Consider the following 18814-nt stretch of genomic DNA (forward strand, 5'->3'; position numbering starts at 1 on the left):
CAGAGGAGCATCACGTGGCCTCCAGCAAATCGGGAGAGCCAGAATTAGGCACCACGTGTTTTGTTTGTTTTTTTCTTTTTCATCCATTTGGCGGCTTCCAGCGGGTCTCATGCTCTGCATCCCAGCCTCCCCGGCGTGGCAAGGTTGCTACGCGCCCGCTCCGTTCTGTTTCGCCGGCCCAGGTCGAGCGGGCTCGCGGGCGCGGCCGGGAGGGGCGCCGGGTTCCCGGCAGGTGCGCAAGTCCGCGGGGGACTCCTCGGCCGCACCTGGGCGCGGCGAGGAACCCGCACCATGTATGGGCAGCTACGTCAGAGGGGCGGCCCCGGCGGGCGGCTGCCCGGGGGACGCCACGGCGGCCCCTTCCCCCCGGAACGGTGGGCGGCGTCGAGGCGCCCAGGGCGCCCTGGCACGGGGCGGCGCGTCCGGAGAGGTGGAGCCCCGCGGGGACCCGCGCCGCCGCGCACGCCCCGCCCCCGCGGTCCCGGCGGCTCAGCCCCACAACTTTTCATTCATAAAACCAAGAGACTCCGCGAGGTGCGCGTGAGTCAGAACGCAAGCCGCCGACGCGGACCCCGCGGAGCAGCCGCCAGCCAGGGCATGTACCGAGACTTCGGGGAAGCCGGACCGAGCTCCGGGGCCGGCGGCGCGTACGGAGGCCCCGCGCAGCCCCCCGCCGCGGCGCAGGCGGCGGCCCCGCAGGTGAGAGGGAGGCACCCCTGGGGTCCCCGGGGACGGGGTGGGGGCGGCGCCTGGGACCCCGCTGTGGAAGCGGCGAAGCCTGGGGCCGGGACCGCGGGTTCTGCCCATTCTCCGCAGCCCGGGGGCCAGCTGCCCCCCAGGACCCAGAGGGACGCGCGCCCGCCCCCTCGCTCCCTGCCGCCGGCCCTTCGCTCCCGGGAACCTTCCTTCGTACCTGCGCTCCACTGCTCATTTGTGCGTCCCGCCCGCCTCGGAGGGGACGTGGGGCGTCCGGGCTAAGTCCCAGCCCCGGCGGTCAGCAGACGTCTCCCCCTTGGCATCCCGCGCCTGGGAGACGTCGGGAACCCCTGGACGCAGCAGGAAGGCGGGATCTGTCGGTGACCGCCTGTGTGTCCGTCCCCGGCTACCGCGACGTCAGGTTCCAGCCCCCTCCTCTGCGCGGTGCAGCGGGCGCTCCGGGGCAGTGGACCCTCTGGGCTCCCGGTCGCCGGCTGTCCACCCCGTGGCGGAAGGACGCAGACAGAGACTGGGCCAGGTGCCGGGGCGGACGCCAGGGACAGCTCGCGCGCCCCTGCCCTCGGCACCGGACGGCGCCCACTGCCGGCCGGGGGCACTTGGGGAGCTGCAGGTGCCCATTTCCTGTCGAGGGGCGGCGAGCACGTGTCGCCAGGGGAGGGCAGGCGCGGCGTCCGTTCCGCCGAGTCACGGCGGCCGAGTCACGGCGGCTGAGTCACCCGCGGCGCCCCTCCCTTCCTGGCCCCGAGTGGCCCGGGCCCGGACAAACTCCGGAGCTGGGGACGCCGCCGGCAGTGCCGCGGGCCCGGAACTGGGGTCGCTGGGCCGCTGGGCTCGCACTGCGAGGACTTGCCTGGGCTTGCGGGGCGCTTCCCGGCCGACTAGGCGCCCACACCCAGGGCCCGTCCGCAGGGCTGGAACCCAGTTCTTCCAGAACAAGGCGCCCCCATCCCAGCCCAGTCCTCAGATTTCTGGTAGAAAGAGAAGGGTCCCAGTTAGCACTGGAAGCACTGACAGCCAACCAACCTTGTGCAGGGCGCTGGGCACTGGGCATCTCCGTTACCGTATTTCGTGGAATCTAAGACCCCGTGGAGTAAAAGATCCACAATTATTTTGTGTCACTAAGTTGTTTACGTCGGTGTCTGATTTCAGAGCTTATTAGATGGTACTTCCTTTAAAAAAAAAAAAAAAGATTTATTGGGCCGGTGCCGCGGCTCAATAGACTAATCCTCCACCTGCGGCACCGGCACCCCAGGTTCTAGTCCCGGTCGGGGCGCCGGATTCTGTCCCGGTTGCTCCTCTTCCAGTCCAGCTCTCTGCTATGGCCCGGGAGGGCAGTGGAGGATGGCCCAAGTGCTTGGGCCCTGCACCTGCATGGGAGACCAGGAGAAGCACCTGGCTCCTGGCTTCGGATCAGCGCAGTGCACCAGCCACAGCGCGCTGGCTGGAGCGGCCATTGCGGGGGTGAACCAACAGAAGGAAGACCTTTCTCTCTGTCTCTCTCTCACTGTCCACTCTGCCTGTCCAAAAAAAAAAAAAAAAAGATTTATTTATTTACTTGAAAGAGAGTTATAGAGAGGCAGAGGCAAAGAGGTCTTCCATCTGCTGGTTCACTCCCCAAACGGCCACCACACCCAGAGCTGAGCCGATCTGAAGCCAGGAGCTTCCTCTGGGTCTCCCACATGGGTGCAGGGGCCCAAGCACTTGGGCCATCTTCCGCTGCTTTCCCAGGCGAGCCGCTGGGACCGGAACCGGCACCCGTATGGGATGCTGGCACTGCAGGCCGGGACTTTACCCACTATGTCCACAACCACAACGCCGGCTCCTAGACTTCTTAGCATCAATGAAATGCTGCGACCCTCCTCTGTGATAACAGCAAAATGGGAAACTGAGGCACACGGGGATGAAATAGCTCGCTGAGTCCCCTGTCAGTGGCTGAGCTGAGCTGAGCACTGTCTCCTGCCCACCAGGGCCCCAGGCTGCCACACACGTTCCCTCACCCCATTCTCGCAGCCACCCCAGGCGCTCTGGGGCTGTCCTTGTCCCCCCGGGGGGGGGATAGGTACAGGAGGGGCCGAGAGCCCAGCTTCTGGAAATGGAGCCGCCGCTGTGCCAAGCACATGGGTCAGTGTTTGTGGCCGGGAAGGGTGTCGCAGTGAGCAGAGAGGTTGTGTGCCCTGCCCACAGTCACACAGCTCGTGAGCAGGGATTTGCCACCCATCAGTGTCTCTGGTTGCCGAGTCGAGCTCCTTCTGGTCTCCCAGAACCGGCATCTGCACGGAGGGTGGACGACGGGAGAGTCTCTCTGCTTGGACCTCCTTGAGCCACAGACTCACCCTGGCCTTCCGTTCCTTCTCCCCCAGAAGTTCCACCTTGTGCCCGGCATCCACGCTGTGAGTGGCAGCCAGGAGGTGCAGTGGATGGTGCAGCCTCACTTCCTGGGGCCAGGCAGTTACGCCAGGCCTCTCGCCTACCCCCAGTACAGCCCCCAACAGCCCAGGCCAGGAGTCATCCAGGCTCTGGGGCCGCCTCCAGGAGCACGTCGCCGGCCCAGCGAGCAGGTGAGGGGCGCTGGTTCTGGGTGCCCAGGCATGCCAGCATGCCAAAGACATGCTCTGGCCACAAAGGAGAACACAGGCTCAGACCGGGGAAGGAAGGGCCACTGCCCGGGGAAGGAGGTGATGCGCGCTTCTGGGGAGGCCTGCAGAGCAAAAAAGGTCACCTCTGCACCAGGGGAAGCTTCCTGGAGGAGGCGGCGCAGGGTTGCCTGTGTGAGATGAAGGGAGGGATATTCCAGGCACGGGGGCTGGCAGGAGCCAAAGGGGAGGTGGGGGAAGGCTAGAGGGTCTCCATGGGCTGCTGTGCACGGAGAGGGTGGGCTTAGGCAGTGCGGCTGCAGCAGCAGCGGGGGTGGTGGTGGTGGTCCCTTCAGTTCCTCCCTGGGTCTGTTTCCCCGTCTCATTTAACCAAGGAAGTGCAGGCACGGAGGTGTCCGTCACCTGGCCGAGATCACGCAGTAGTGAGAACCGGCCCGGGTCTGCCCAGCTGTGACCACCAGGCCACACGTCTCCCTGGGCACTCAGGGAAGGGTCCAGGTAGAGGGCGCTGAGCTGTCCGCCTCCCCAGAGTCCGCACCCAAATAAAGGAACAGAAGGAGGGGCTTGAACAGACCGGCTCTTTCCTCTCCCTGGGGTGTCTGCTACATGGGACCACGGTGGAGAGAGGGCTGTCCCAGCAAAGCTCGCGCTGCAGCCGGGGTGGAGCTCAGGGTCCTGAGAAAGGTGTGAGACCAGCCAGGAACAGGTGGCCAGAGACAGAAGGGCTGGCCTTTGTCGCCACCTGGAGCAGCAGAAGCAAGCCAGCGGACCCCTCCTGTGGCCCCTTCCTTCAACCCTGTCCTGGGTACTCCCAGGTTGGTGCTGCGAGGGGTCCTCTCGGGGGCGTGGTCTCCACTCACTGGCCTCCCACCCAGTGGCTGGAACCGTACACTAGTCATGTCTCCCCCCCTCCGCTCCTTCGGCCCTGGGCTTCAAGTCCCTGACTTGGAATTGGGGCTGAGCTGCAGAGGTCAGGTCCCCCTGAAACTGCGACTTCTGTGGGGTGCTCAGCCCCTCCTAGCGCTCCAGATCCTTGGGGGACAGACTTGGCAGTCTGAACACCAGGAAGATGGGTGCCCCTTGGAAAGGGAAAAGCCCACCCCAGGGGCTGGGGGCAGGAAGGCGTCCTGTAGCGCGGGGCGCCCAGCTGAGCCCTGTGGGAGCAGGAGTGAGCACCTGAGCTAGGGGAGAGTCGGGAATTGGCCATTGCTACGCAGCACCTGAGTACAGGGAACCAGTATGGGTGCAGTGGTGGTCAAATCAGAGACCGGGGTGGGGGGCTCCACAGGGCCAGGGGCTTACCCCTGCAGGGGGCAAGGTCACAGCAGTGACCCGGGGTCTGTCTCACTGCCACCTTCCCCCCCACCCCCACCCCCCAGATCAGCCCAGAGGAAGAGGAGCGACGCCGAGTGAGGCGGGAGCGGAACAAGCTGGCCGCGGCCAAGTGCAGGAACAGGAGGAAGGAACTGACCGACTTCCTGCAGGCGGTGAGCGCTGACCCCTGTGGGGGGCACCCAGGGTCCCCCTGAGCCTCACGGAGGGAGACCCTGGCTGTCCCTCCCCCGGGACAGTCCTGGGAGCAGCAGCACTGAGCCCAAGCCCAGCCAGCAGTCTCTGTCTGAGCCACCCCAGGCCTCATGGGAGTTGTGCCCATGTTTTCCCAGGGGCTCACGGGAGTTGCAGTCCAGCCGTGCTGGAGCCGCCCCACCCCGGCGGGGCCCACGGGGTCTTCAGCCCTCACCCTCCCGACTCCCCTTTGCCACCTCTCCAGGAGACGGACAAGCTGGAGGACGAGAAGTCCGCGCTGCAGCGGGAGATCGAGGAGCTGCAGAAGCAGAAAGAGCGCCTGGAGCTGGTGCTGGAAGCCCACCGCCCCATCTGCAGAATCCCAGCAGCACAGGACAGCGGCGGCCCAGGCAGCCCAGGCGGCCCACAAGCCCAGGACAGTGGCGACCCAGGCGGCCCAGGCGGCTCCAGCAGCCCGCCCGCCCCCTGCCGCCCTGTCCCTCGCATCTCCCTCTCCCCGGGGCCCCTGCTCGAGCCCGAGGCACTGCACACCCCCACGCTCATGACCACGCCCTCCCTCACTCCCTTCACCCCCAGCCTGGTCTTCACCTACCCCAGCACCCCTGAGCCCTGCTCCTCCGCCCATCGCAAGAGCAGCAGCAGCAGTGGGGATCCGTCCTCGGACCCCCTGGGCTCCCCAACCCTCCTGGCCTTGTGAGGCAGCCCAGCCCCCCTCCTGCAAGGCGCCACCCCAGCCGGCATCTCCTGCCCCGCCAGCCCCCGCCCCGTTCCTGGGTCCAGCTGGCCTGGACCGCCCCCGCCCTTCTCCATCCCTCCAGGTGAAACCGAGCACAATTTGCACTAAATCAGAGACCAAACATCCCCCATCTGTGTCAGAAAAACCCAGAGAGACTTTGTATGGCCCCTAGGGGCCCTGTGGAGCCCTCACCCACCACCCACCACCCACGCTGTCCAGGGAACCTGTCTCCCAGCCTAGAACACTAACTCACCAGCCCCACTGCCAGCAGCGCACGGCCACGGGCCGACCCCTCCGACCCCGCACAGCCCACGAGGTGTGTGCCACCGGCGAGCTCACCTGTGGCCCCCAGCTCTGAGAAGCCTTTAGCCCCCAGGGGATCCAGGCCTCCAGAGGGAGGGGCAGCTGCTATTTATTTTCAAGAAGAGTATTTTTATACAAACCTGCCAACATGGAATAAAAGGCTTGAAGCTCTGGCCCGGGGGGTGTGTCCTTGGGCCCAGAGTCACCAGCCCTGGTCTCTGCCCCACAGACTGGCCCGGTGACCTTGGACAAATGGATACTTCTGGATCCCCACTGTCTTATCTGACGCCGGCGCCTCCGCTCGCCTCATTACTAGGACGGAGAGAACAGGGTGCTCCGGGGTGAAGGTGGGGGGGTTATCGGTCCTTCTCCCCGTGGGAGCCAACAGAGCTGGCGCATGTGCCACGGGGGAGGCACTCTTCCGCCCCCTGCTTCCACCCTCAAGACGCGGCCAAGTGGGTTCCAGGCCCCCAACACCTGCTTCCTGCCCCATTGTCTTGCACAGGAAGGGAGCGGGAGCCACTTCAGGGGCCGGATCCGTCCGGCACTGGACGGGGGGGGGGGGGGGGGGGGGAGGGGGGAAGAGTCCCGCATTCCCACCCCAAACTCGAGTTGGTAGGGGAGTCGGCCACCTTAGTTTTGCAGTCGCGTCGGAAGGGATTAGTACCCGGTCCCGAGCCCCGCAAGTCCCAAACAGACGCTGCCCAGGCGGCGGGCTCCGCTTCCGTCCCGGTTTATTAGCCCCCTCCCCACCCCCAGCCAGCTCCTCCGCTCCGGCCCACCGTCCCCCTGCCGCCCCGCCAGCGAGAGCGAGGGGCCCTTCTCCCTGCCGGGGCTTCTCTGGCCACGCCCGAGGCCCCCGGTGCGCAGCCGGGGCGGCGTCCGGCTCCTGGGGTCAGCAGCAGTCCCGGTGCTCGGCGAAGCCCCCCGGGTGGGCGTCGGCGTGGAGGAAGCGGCGCCCTCAGTCGTCGGGGGAGCAGGCCAGGGGCAGCTGATCGGGGCTGCCCACGCTGCCGGTGCTGGAGCTCCCGTCGCCCAGGTCGCGGGGCCCGCAGGGGGGCAGGGCGAGCTCGGGGGCCGGCCCGGCGCCGGAGCCCCCCGCGCCGCCGGGGCCGCTGCGGGGGCCCCACTCCTCGCCCAGCGCCAGGCACAGCTCCTTCAGCGCCAGGTTCTCCCGCAGCAGCTCCTCCTGGCGGCCCTCCAGCTCGGCCAGCTTCTGCCAGCAGCCGCCCAGGTCCTCGCGCACGGCCCGGGACGCCTGGGTCCCGAAGAGCTGCCACTGGCGCGCGGCGCGGCGCCCGCGCTGGCGCTCCGAGTCCAGGAAGCAGCACAGGTCGCGCAGCTCGCGGTTCTCGGCCTGCAGGCGCCGGTTCAGCTGCTTGAGCTCGCGGATCTCGCCCAGGTGACCCTGCAGCTGCCGGTTCACCTCCTGCATGAGGCGGCCGCGCTGCACCAGCGCCGCGAGGCGCGCCGCCTCCTCCCGCCGCAGACGCCGCACCAGCTCCTCCTTGCCCAGAGCCGCCATCTCCTCGTCCGTCAGCTCCTCCAGGCCGCCGGGCTCGGCCTCCATGGCTGCTCGGGCCGCTGCAGCATCGCCCGCCGGCCGCCGCGGCCCAGGCGCCCCGCGTCGGGCCCGGCTGCGGCTCCCGCTCGGCCGGCGGCGGTCAGCGGCCGAGGCAGCGCAGGCTGCAGCAGCCACCCGGGGGTGCGCACGCGGCGGGGCGCGCGCCTGGGCGGGGCCGCGCTACGTCAGGGGAGCGCAGCCAATCCGGGGCCGCCTCCCCGGAACGGGGCGGGGCCGGGGCCGGCGCTCCGCTCGCCCGCCCACGGCGGCCGGCGGTGCGGCGACCCCGGCGGAGGAGGGGCCCCGGGACCCCCGCCCTCGGAGCGGCGTCCCGGGACCCTCGCCCTCGGAGCGGCGTCCGGGGACCCTCGCCCTTGGAGCCGCCCCGGGACCCTCGCCCTCGGAGCGGCGTCTCGGCCGCTTCTCAGTTCCGAGCTCCGGGTCGCCGCTCCAGCTCGAACCTGCGCTCCGGCGTGTGCTCCCGACTCCCGCGCAACCCCACGCGGGTGGCTTCCCGGTCCCCCCCTGCGCTCGCGGAGCTCGGCTGCCGAGTGCTGGAGACCCCGAGCCTCCGCTCGCTCGCGGGGAGCGCCTCCTGCCCGTGGGTGGGGAGGGGGCGCACAGGGGCTCGCCTGTTGGTCCAATAAACCGTCATTCTGTGCAAGGCCCGTGTAGACTTGGCTTAACCGAGGCGCTGACCCTCCCGGGGGGCGAGAGCCCTGCGGGAGACGGGCCCCGAGGCGCCCCGAGAGGGAACAGCGTGGCGGGGCGCTCTGGCACCGTGAGCGCGGCCTCACGTTGTCGGTTTCTCTTGCACGGCGGGGGCGGGGGTGGGGGTGGACGCTCCCACGGGCCGGCACGGAAGCTGAACCGCGCAGTCACGCTGGGGAAGTCGCATTTAAAGCGACCGCTCAGGCTGCGGCAGGGGATGGAGGCGCCCAGAGCCGGGCCTGGGGCGGCCTGCGTGCGGGGGCGAGGCCTGCGGGGAGCCGGCGGGAGTCGGCGCGGGCGCGGGGAAGCAGGGTCGCGGACACGGGGAGAGTGGGGGGCCGCCAGAACTTTCCAGGGGGCTCCGGGAGGCGCGGGCGGCGGCCTAGGGCTCGCGCGGGGCGGGCCCCTCCGGGCCAGCGTCTGTGAAATCCCGAAGTCGCGGGGGGATCCCCGCACTCGCGCGGCCGCCCCGCGCCCCGCCCGGAACGCCTGCGCGCCGGAAGTGGTCCCCTGCTGGGTTTCCGGGTACCCGGAGCGTCATCGCGGCGCTCCCGGAAGTGGCCCGGCGGGGGCGCGCCCGGCCCGTGCGCCCGCCGGGGCGCCGCCATGACCAGCGAGCTGGACATCTTCGTGGGGAACACGACCCTCATCGACGAGGACGTGTATCGCCTCTGGCTGGACGGCTACTCAGGTCTGCGGGGAGCCCGCCCGGGGCCGTGGTTTGCAGGTCGGGGCCGGCCGGCCGGGCGGGAGCTGATGCCGGCGCCCGCTCCGCAGTGAACGATGCGGTGGCCCTGCGGGTGCGCTCGGGGATCCTGGAGCAGACGGGCGCCACGGCGGCCGTGCTGCAGAGCGACACCATGGACCACTACCGCACCTTCCACATGCTGGAGCGCCTGCTGCACGCGCCGCCCAAGCTGCCGCACCAGCTCATCTTCCAGATCCCGCCCTCGCGGCAGGCGCTGCTCATTGAGAGGTGCGCACCGGGGACCCCGGCAGAAGGGGCGGGACCCCGGCCCTGCGGGCGCCCCTTCTCCTCCTCCCTGGAGGGCTCAGGGTGCCCTCTGCTTACACAAGGTACTACGCCTTCGACGAGGCCTTCGTGCGGGAGGTTCTGGGCAAGAAGCTGTCCAAGGGCACCAAGAAAGACCTGGATGACATCAGCACCAAGACGGGCATCACCCTGAAGAGCTGCCGCAGACAGGTGGGCAGCGCACCCCCATGGCGGGGCGGCCCCCGCCCGGCTTCACACTGGTGTCTTCCGCCCCCTTTGTGGCCAAGCCGTTCCCTACCCTGTGGCCAGGGTGAGCTTACAGAGGCCCAGGTCTGACCTGGGCTCCTGTACCTTGATTCGCACTGCCTCCCGCCCAGCAGCTGCTCGCCTCGGCCTCGGCCTCCGGGCTCTCCTGTCGTCCGGTCCGTGCATGCTTCCCCAGCGCGCTCACCTTGCCCTGCCCTGGAGGCACTGGTCTGGGCCCCTGAACACCAGGGCAAGATTCACAGCCTTTCAGCGGTCCAGGGAGCGCCCTGCTCCTGGGCCTCCGATGCCTCTCTGGTGTCTCCTGTGAGCTCCCCCGTGTTCCTGGGGCTCAGCCGGAGCATCGCCTCTGGCTCCGGCTGCTGAAGCACAGGGAGCGTGGTGTCTCCCGTGGGCTGGAACTCAGAGACAGGAGCGAGGCCGCGCTTGTCCAGGGCCAGACGGTGGAAGCTGATAAGCCTGCCGTGCGTGGATGGGCAACTGACCAACGGAGACAAGTTCACTGAAGGACCAAGGGGCAGAGGGGCAGGGAGGTGGGAGAGGGAGGGGCTCAGGGGGGGGCAGGGAGATGGGAGAGGGAGGGGCTCAGTGAGCGGCTCCTTGGGTGGCACCACCGGCTCAGCCCCCCCCCCCCCCCCCGCAGTTCGACAACTTCAAGCGCGTCTTCAAGGTGGTGGAGGAGATGCGGGGCTCCCTGGCTGACAACATCCAGCAGCACTTCCTGCTCTCCGAGCGCCTGGCCAGGTGAGGGGCCAGCCCTCCCCTCCCGCACACACCTGTGACCTGTGACCTCCTGGCTGTGCTGGGGCGGGGGACGTGCTCCCACTTCCCGTCTGCGCTCTGGGTCAGACTGAGCATGGTTCAGCTGCCCGGGGGCTGTTCTCGGATGTTGTCCCCCACCCCCACCCCCGCCATGGCCTCAGCTCTGCAGGGGAGTGGCCTGGACCAGGTCACACCGAGTTGGGGCAGGGGGGGCTGACGTGGGAGTCCAGTCCCGAGGGCACCTGCCCTGCGCTCCATGCAGGGACTATGCAGCCATTGTCTTCTTTGCCAATAACCGCTTTGAGACGGGGAAGAAGAAGCTGCAGTATCTCAGCTTCGGTGACTTTGCCTTCTGTGCCGAGCTCATGATCCAGAACTGGACCCTCGGAGCTGTCGGTGAGCCCCCCACCTGCTTGGGGCCTGCTGCCCTGCCTGCTGTTGGCCCCGAAGGTCCCCAGGTCCCAGCGCGGTCCTGGGGCCTCCACCCACGCGCAGCTGGCCTGCACGCAGGGGGCCGCTGCCTCCCTCCGCCCTGGGGCGCGTTGCTCCGCCCCTGGGACTCCGAGGCAGGGGTGAGGAAGGCACAGCGTGCTCTCGCCCTCCCCACCCCTCCCTCCTGGGCCTCCCACAGACTCCCAGGTGGATGACATGGACATGGACCTAGACAAGGAGTTTCTCCAGGACTTGAAGGAGCTCAAGGTGCTAGTGGCCGACAAGGACCTCCTGGACCTGCACAAGAGGTGACCCTGGGGCCCCCGGGGGCAGTGCCTGAGGTGGGGCTCTGGGGCCCTGGGCGTGACGCTGTCTGCCTGCAGCCTGGTGTGCACTGCCCTCCGGGGGAAGCTGGGCGTCTTCTCGGAGATGGAAGCCAACTTCAAGGTCTGTGGCCCCATCAGCCTGCGGCGCACTGCTCCTGTCCGAGACGGACCGGCAGGTGGCGCTGCTGCCCACTCTGCCCGCCTGTGAGGGGGGCCTTGGTTGACTGAGGGAGATTTGGAGAGGGGCCTGCCCCTCCCCCAGCTCCCGGGGCAGAGGGCAGAACTCCCCGACCCCCTGCCCCACAGAACCTGTCCCGGGGGCTGGTGAACGTGGCCGCCAAGCTGACCCACAACAAGGACGTCAGGGACCTGTTCGTGGACCTCGTGGAGAAGGTAAGTGGGCCTGCCTGCCGTCCTTCCTCCCCTGGCCTGGCCTGGGCTGCCCGGCGCCAAATACTCCCTTGGGCCTACAGTTCGTGGAACCCTGCCGCTCCGACCACTGGCCGCTAAGTGACGTGCGGGTCTTCCTCAACCAGTATTCGGCGTCTGTCCACTCCCTGGATGGCTTCCGGTGAGAGAGCCTGGCCCTCCTGCCCGGCTGGCCTCGCCCAGGCCCTGTCCTCCTGGGGGTGGAAGTAGTGTGGCTCAGAGTCCCAGCCCCGCCCCCGAGAGGCTGTGTGGCCTTGGGGGGGTTACTTAACCCCTCTGATCCCCGTATGTAAACTAGGGCCATAATGAATCAGTTGAGGCCGACTGCGTCCGGGGTGAGGGGCGCACGTCAGCGGTTCTGTGGCTGTCCCGTCACAGGCACCAGGCCCTCTGGGACCGCTACATGAGCACCCTGCGTGGCTGCCTCCTGCGTCTCTACCATGACTGAGCCCCGTCCGGCGCCAACAATAAAGTTGCCATGAGTTTGCAGACTGCTGTCGCTCGCAGGGAGGAGCTCAGGCTGTGCGCGGTGTGCACCTGCGGGCCAGGGAGCCAGTGCGCTCTGCCCGCCCACTGCACTGCTCTGGTTTTATTGAGGCTTGAAAGGAGGCGGGACCTCGGGCGGGCCGGGGGAGGGGGCAGTCGGCGGGCTCACGGAGGGCAGGAGACCGGGTGCTTCTTCACGGGCCGGTCCACGCGGGCCGAGAGCGGGTACTTGGTGATGCCGCAGGCGTTGCTTCCTCGGTGCAGCCGGAAGTAGCCCTAGGAGGCGGGGCGACATCAGGGCCACGCGGTTCTGCCCTGCCCCCTCCCCAGAGATCACACTCACCTCCTCACCCCAGTCGGGCCCCCAGGAATTCTTCAGGATCCAGTAGGGGATGGAGTGGCGGGGGCGGGGGCGGGACGGGGACCGCAGCCTCTCTGCCTGCTGCTCCTCCTCCGCCGTGCTCCGGCCAAAGCCCACCAGCAGGACGGAGTGGTCCACGGTCCGGGGGTCACAGGTGGCGGGCGTGGCCCTGATCACACCCTTCTTGTAGTGCTGTGGGGCCCAGCAGAGGTCAGCGTGGGGCCACCCGTCCTGGGCGCCCCTCCCCCGCCCGCCCCCTTACCTGCAGGAGCGTCTGGTTGATGGTCACGGTGATGGGCCCCTGCGTGGCCAGGTACTGGGCAATTGCTGAGGGCAGAGGGTGGGGTGCGTGAGGCCCTGCCCACTCCCGGCTCGGGGCGTCGCCCCGCCCCTGCCAGCCCGCCTCGCTCACTCTGCTCGTCGTCCCGTAGCATGAGGAAGTCCTGGATCCAGGCCACCTTCTTGTACCTCTTGGCCAGGCACCGGTGGGCTCTGACAGTCCCCTCAAAGGGGTAGTCCTTCTCGCTGGCCAGGCCGCCTGCACGTGGAGGGGACAGAGCGGGAGACTCCGCCCCCGTGCGCCCGCCCCGCCCCCACCCGGCAGGTACTCACTGTTGTTGAGGACGGTGATGAACGCATCCCAGACGAAGCCGCCCTTGCAACCGTCGCCACAGCGGCCACAGTCGAGCATCTCTGGTGCGGGAGGGGACGACGTGTGTGTGTGTGTGTGTGCGCGCGCGTGTGTGCGCGTGCGCACGCCCTCCCCTGTCAGCCACGCCCCGGCCCTACCTTGCACCGACACTTGCACCGAGTGGCTGTGTCTGTGTCTGATGGCCCACAGGGCCTCGATGTTGCCCGCCGCTGCCATGGCCCAGCAGCATCTGCAGTTTCTCTGGGGGGGAAGAGGAGGGGGCCGGGGAGTGGCGTCCAGGCCCTGCCCTCTGCCGCCCCTCAGGTCGGGCTGGGCTGCCAGGGGGCACACACCTGGTCCCTGATGGGCGAGATGACGCCGGCTGCCTTCCGCCAGTCACAGGTGGGGGGCAACAGCGTCCCCTGCTCTTCAGACCCCACCTCTCTGCCCACGCTGGGCACCCCTCGGGCTGCCCTCCGATGCCCGTGGAGCTGGCCAAACTCCTCCTCTGGGGACAGACAGGTCACAGTTTTGACCCCTTCTCCGTAGTCTGTCCCTCCCGCTCCAGCCAGCCACATCATTGCCACTTGGGTCCGTCCCATGGTGCTCAGGAAGGCGAGAAGCGCAGCCCTAGAGAGGCCACGTTCTGGCCGGCCTTTCCCCACACCTCCTGCCTCTGGCCCCAAGCTGCCCTGGGCAGCGGACCAGCGGAGTCCCCGCCCCTGCGCTCTGGGGTTTGGGACAAGCACCCGGGCCTCTGGCCCTCAGGGTCCCTCCCAGGGAAGTGACAGTAGAAGGCCTGTCCACCTGCGGTAGCCCTGGGGGAGACTCTCTTCCCCGACCCCCACCTGTGGGCCGGGAGGGCCGCAGTACCTGTGAGGTCACTGAACCGAGTCACCCCGAACTCGGCTGTGCCCAGGTCCTCCTCCTGCAGCCGCTGAGCCCGGGCCAGGTTGTGGGCGAAGATGTGCAGGCGGCGAGCATGCTCTAGACCAAACGTGGGCTGTCCAAGACTGGCTCGGGGGCCCTCGGGGCAGGAAGTGGCCGCTGCCTGGGCGCCCTCCCCACTGGGGCTTTTCCTGTGGCCTCACAGCACCCACTGCAGACGCCCAGGCTAAGGGGCACCAAGCCCACCCAGGGTCAGGCCTCGGCACCCAGTGCAGACGCCCAGGCTAAGGAAGGGGCACCAAGCCCACCCAGGGTCAGGCCTCACAGCACCCAGTACAGACGCCCAGGCTAAGGAAGGGGCACCAAGCCCACCCAGGGTCAGGCCTCACAGCACCCAGTACAGACGCCCAGGCTAAGGAAGGGGCACCAAGCCCACCCAGGGTCAGGCCTCGGCACCCAGTGCAGACACCCAGGCTAAGGAAGGGGCACCAAGCCCACCCAGGGTCAGGCCTCGGCACCCAGTGCAGACACCCAGGCTAAGGAAGGGGCACCAAGCCCACCCAGGGTCAGGCCTCGGCACCCAGTGCAGACACCCAGGCTAAGGAAGGGGCACCAAGCCCACCCAGGGTCAGGCCTCGGCACCCAGTGCAGACGCCCAGGCTAAGGAAGGGGCACCAAGCCCACCCAGGGTCAGGCCTCACAGCACCCAGTGCAGACGCCCAGGCTAAGGAAGGGGCACCAAGCCCACCCAGGGTCAGGCCTCGGCACCCAGTGCAGACACCCAGGCTAAGGAAGGGGCACCAAGCCCACCAGGGTCAGTTCCCAGAGGCAGGAGTCGCCCAGCCTGGGGCTAAGGCAGGTGGGGGGCATGGGGGCAGGGTGACTCAAAAGGAAAAGGTGGGTGGCTTCCTGCCAGGCCACCACCTCCTCTTCACACTTCTCCCTGCAGGTGTGAGCCCCCACCTGGTGGGGGAGGGGAGGGTGGGGCAGCCTGGACTGAGAGCCCCCGCAGACCCCCTTATGGGGGGGGGGGGTGCGATCCAGCAAGAGGGCAGGAGCAGGGCTGGCAGTTTGGGGGCTGGGGGAGAAGGAAGTCCCCGTCTTGAGGACAAAATGGGTATCCTTGGATGTCCGCTGAGACTGCATGGGTGAATGGTGGTCCCTACCCCTGTCTGGAGTGACAGGGAAGTGGTCTTGGAGCCAGGGGACCCCGGCAGCTGCCACCTGCTCCCCAGGTTCAGAGCAAAGGCATCCAGTACCCACTCATGTGTCCAGGAAACCAGGAAGTGCGCCCTCAGCCCTGCCACCATCTTGCTCAGAGCCCTTGGCTCAGCCAGTTCCCTATCCTGAGCCTCGATTTTTCCATCTGTTGAATGGGGGAAGGGTTGGACTGGAGGCGTGTGCCCAGGATACCTGCTGGGCTCGCGTAGCTGTGGTTGAACTGCATCTGGAACAACATGAAGGCTTCCTTCAGCTCCAGTGGTTGGGGACCGGGGTCCTGGAGAGGAACCGAGGGCAGAAAGGGGTGAGGGGTGGACAAGTCGTTGCTGGGATCAGCTGCCTCCGTCCCCTGCGTGAGCCTGGGCAGCGGGCGAGGCAGCCTCGGCCGCTCAAGACCAGGGATGGCAGCCTGGTTGTTCCTGCAGAGGTGAGCCCAAGCATGGAACTGCCAGGGGAGGGGGAGAAGGGGCGGGTGGGCGCTCCTACCTGGGCCCCGAGGGCATCCTTGACCTGGACTAGGCCTGCCACCCACAGGGCCAGGAGGCAGCAGGAGAGCCGGGCAGCTGGTGCCATGGTGCTGCAGCCTGGAGTGCCTGGGCAGGAAGCTGTGCAGACCAAGCCGGAGAGGTGGGGAGGGCGGAGCTGGAGAAACCACCAAGGGGAAGGCAGGCTGGGGTCGGGGTGGGGGGACCCCGAGAGCACAGGAGCTATTCAGTCCCCGCCCCTCCCTCCCTGCCTGCCTGTCCCCTCCTCCCAGCCCACACCCCTTCCTGGGCAATTCTAGGGATACAGAGAGAAAGCTGCCTTTGGGGGCCAGGAAGGCAGCTCCTAAGCCGGCAGTGACAGGAAGTGCAGGGGCTGCCAGAGCCACAGGCCCCTGACAACTGAGAGAGGCCCCAGGGCAGCCAGTGCCCGCGTCAGCTCAAGGGCCGCCTCCTTTGAAGATTTATTTTATTTATTTTAAAGACAGAGTTAAGGAGAGAGGTAGAGACACAGAGAGAGGTCTTCCATCCGCTGGTTCACTCCCCAGATGGCTGCAACAGCCGGAGCTGAGCCAATCCAGAGCCAGGAACCAGGAGCTTCTTCCAGGTCTCCCATGTGGATACAGGGGCCCAAGCACTTGAGCCATCCTCCACTGCTTTCCCAGGCCATAGCAGAGAGCTGGATGGGAAGAGGAGCAGCCGGGACTAGAACCGGCGCCCACATGGGATGCTGGCACTGCAGGCCAGGGCGTTAACCCACTGCGCCACTGCACCGGCCCCAAGGGGCCGCCTCCTTTGAGAAGCCTTCCCTGCTCCCCATGTGTAACTCGCATGAGCCCGTGTGGCATCTGCCTCCCAATGGCCATGCCACGGCGTCCAGTTCGCCTGTGTCCGAGCGCCCAGGACGAGACAGGGCCTGCAGCAGGCTTGGGGCGGGGGCGCTGGTCGACAGAGCTGTTTGCCAGGGGTTTTGCCCAGGGAAGGGCAAGTCCAGGGAGCAGCACGTGGAGGGGGCACCTGTTACTGCTGCCTGGTGCTAAGCGGATGCCGGGGGGAAATGTCCTCTGACAGCAGAGATGGGTGCGAAAAGCTGCCTATCTAGGGCTCCCCGGGGGTGAGAGAGAGAGGGAGGAGGGAGGACGCTCCAGCCTGAGCTGCGAGGCTGCGCGCCCCATCCTAAGCCAGGGGACTCCTCTGTTCAACCATAGGCAGCGGTGCCTGTGCTGAAGGGTGCTGGGGCCAGGCGCAGCCAGCAGCGGGCTCGGTGTCACGATGCTGCTTGAAGAGGCCTGTGTTCCCCCATCGGTGTCCGGGCTGCGCACCCCGCCCCGGCTTCCTGTGACACACACCCGCGAGGCAGCAGTGACGGCTCGAGCAGCTGGGGCCTGCCGCCCACCAGGACACCTGGGTTGGGCCTCTGGCTCCGGCTGTGGCCTAGCCCAGCCCTGCCCCTCAAGTAAATACATAAAAATTTTCAAAAGAAATGGGTAGACTGCCGGGAGCAGAGCGAGCGGGGTGCCAGCCCCGTGGTTCTATCCAGACGCCAGTCTGGTGCTGTGTGTGGCCTATGATTAAGGCCCTGGGTCCGCCTGCAGAGCTGCAGCGGCGTCATACCACCTGTCTTGTGCGGGGGACGTCCTCTGTGACCCCCTCCTTCCCGCCCTGGAACATGCGCTCTAGGTGGTCCTGGTCCCTTTAGCCAGTGCTGGTCCCTGGTGCCTAGCACAGGGTCTATTTAGTTCTTGATTTATTTAGGTAGAATTAGAGAGAGAGAGAGAGGAGAGAGGTCTTCCATCTGCTGGTTCACTCCGCAAATGGTCACAACAGCCGGAGCCAGGAGCTTCTTCTGGGTCTCCCATGTGGGTGCAGGGGCCCAAGGACTTGGGCCATCTTCTACTCCTTTTCCCAGGCCATAGCAGAGAGCTGGATCGGAAGAGGAGCAACCAGGCCCATATGGGATGCCAGTGCCACAGGTGGAAGCTTAGCCCACTACGCCAGAGTGGTGGCCCCTGACTTAGTCTTTCCCTCGCAGCTCCTGGCTGGCACCCAGAGGCCTCACCGCCTAGGAGGGGTGCCCGACTTCTTAGGAGAGACCCCCAGCAGGGTGAGGCTTGAGAGGGGCCCAGTGCAGAGCTGGTGAGGGCGGGGCCGATCCCTGGGCCCCCAGAGCCTGGGAGGGTCATTCTGCAGAGCCACTTCCAAGAGGCGGGCTCACTTGGGCCTGCAAAGTGCCAAGATGGGGTTCAAGTTCAAGTCTGAGTCATGAACGGTGCACTGAGCCACTCCCGCTGGGCCTGTGCTCCCAGCTCTGAAGTGGCAGTGGCTGTTCTCAGGGGGGCTGGCACGGGAGGGGTGAACCTCGTGGAGCACCCTGGCTAGCACCCAGTGCGCCTTCAGACTGTGCCCTCAATGCTCTGACCTGGGGCAGAGAGACCTGGAGTGCCCGCATCGGCCGGATTTGAGTTCAGATTCTGCCCTGGGCCAGGTCCCTCCGCCTCCCTCACCCGGGACACTGGTGCCTTCCCTGGCTTGGCAGGACCACGGCCCCAGGTCTGTGCAGCTGCCTGGAATGGTTAGTTCTTGATAATCAGGATCTAGTGTTATTTTCAGATTTATTTATTATTTGAAAGGCAGAGTTACAGGGTGTGTGTGTGTGTGGAGGGGAGATCTTCCATCCACTGGTTCACTCTCCAAATGGGGCTGACCAGGCCAAAGCCGGGAGCCTGGAGCTTCATCCGGGTCTCCCACATGGGTGCAGGGGCCCAACCGCTTGGACCATCCTCCACTGCTTTCCCAGGCCATGGCAGAGAGCTGGATCAGAAGCGGAGCAGGCAGGACTGGAACTGGTGCGGTGCTCACAGGGAACGGAGGTCAGGAGGTCACTGCAGGGGGCGGCCTAACCTGCGGGACCATGGCGCCACAGCCAGGAGCTAGTACTGTTTCGGTAACAGCTGTGTTGATCTATGAGTCACACACTACAATGTATGTGCATGGATTTTCAGTATATTTGCTTGGATATGCAAGCATTCACTACTACGTTCAGAACAGTCATCCTTTCAAAAGAAATCGTCTATCGCTAAGTCACTCCCCACTTTCCCGACCAGCATTGATCTGGTTTCTGTCCAGTCTCCCGGGGCGGGTGCGTGCCCGTCGCCCGTCCAGTCTGCGGGGCGGGTGCGTGCCCGTCGTCCGTCCAGTCTCCGGGGCGGCTGCGTGCCCGTCGCCCGTCCAGTCTGGGAGGCGGGTGCGTGCCCGTCGCCCGTCCAGTCTCCGGGGCGGCTGCGTGCCCGTCGTCCGTCCAGTCTCCGGGGCGGCTGCGTGCCCGTCGCCCGTCCAGTCTCCCGGGTGCGGCTGCGTGCCCGTCGTCCGTCCAGTCTCCGGGGGCG

At 67.2% G+C, this 18814-nt stretch overlaps 4 protein-coding genes across 4 annotated transcripts; 2 read left to right on the forward strand and 2 right to left on the reverse strand.

Moving 5' to 3' along the window:
* The first annotated feature begins 507 nt into the window (after positions 1 to 507).
* FOSL1 (FOS like 1, AP-1 transcription factor subunit) lies at positions 508 to 6425 on the forward strand. Its single transcript, XM_062195809.1, has 4 exons — positions 508 to 699; positions 3078 to 3275; positions 4691 to 4798; positions 5083 to 6425. Exons 1-4 carry the CDS (start codon positions 598 to 600, stop codon positions 5533 to 5535), a joined length of 861 nt encoding a protein of 286 aa, XP_062051793.1. The 5' UTR covers positions 508 to 597; the 3' UTR covers positions 5536 to 6425.
* Positions 6426 to 6451: 26 nt separating this feature from the next.
* On the reverse strand, positions 6452 to 7526 carry CCDC85B (coiled-coil domain containing 85B). Its single transcript, XM_062195810.1, has one exon. It carries the CDS (start codon positions 7445 to 7447, stop codon positions 6839 to 6841), a length of 609 nt encoding a protein of 202 aa, XP_062051794.1. The 5' UTR covers positions 7448 to 7526; the 3' UTR covers positions 6452 to 6838.
* A 1183-nt stretch (positions 7527 to 8709) lies between these two features.
* Positions 8710 to 11848, forward strand: FIBP (FGF1 intracellular binding protein). Its single transcript, XM_062197761.1, has 10 exons — positions 8710 to 8843; positions 8930 to 9128; positions 9230 to 9356; positions 10054 to 10154; positions 10435 to 10568; positions 10804 to 10912; positions 10988 to 11051; positions 11237 to 11323; positions 11404 to 11501; positions 11738 to 11848. Exons 1-10 carry the CDS (start codon positions 8759 to 8761, stop codon positions 11805 to 11807), a joined length of 1074 nt encoding a protein of 357 aa, XP_062053745.1. The 5' UTR covers positions 8710 to 8758; the 3' UTR covers positions 11808 to 11848.
* A 103-nt stretch (positions 11849 to 11951) lies between these two features.
* Positions 11952 to 15519, reverse strand: CTSW (cathepsin W). Its single transcript, XM_062197762.1, has 10 exons — positions 15433 to 15519; positions 15139 to 15223; positions 13711 to 13824; positions 13191 to 13345; positions 12996 to 13098; positions 12819 to 12899; positions 12619 to 12744; positions 12469 to 12533; positions 12189 to 12398; positions 11952 to 12121 (listed from the first exon to the last, which is right to left on the reverse strand). The coding sequence occupies exons 1-10, from the start codon at positions 15517 to 15519 to the stop codon at positions 12011 to 12013; spliced, it is 1137 nt and encodes a 378-aa protein (XP_062053746.1). The 3' UTR covers positions 11952 to 12010.
* Positions 15520 to 18814: the final 3295 nt, after the last annotated feature.

This window comes from Lepus europaeus, chromosome 7, assembly GCF_033115175.1.
Source record: "Lepus europaeus isolate LE1 chromosome 7, mLepTim1.pri, whole genome shotgun sequence".
Taxonomy (NCBI): Eukaryota; Metazoa; Chordata; class Mammalia; order Lagomorpha; family Leporidae; genus Lepus; species Lepus europaeus.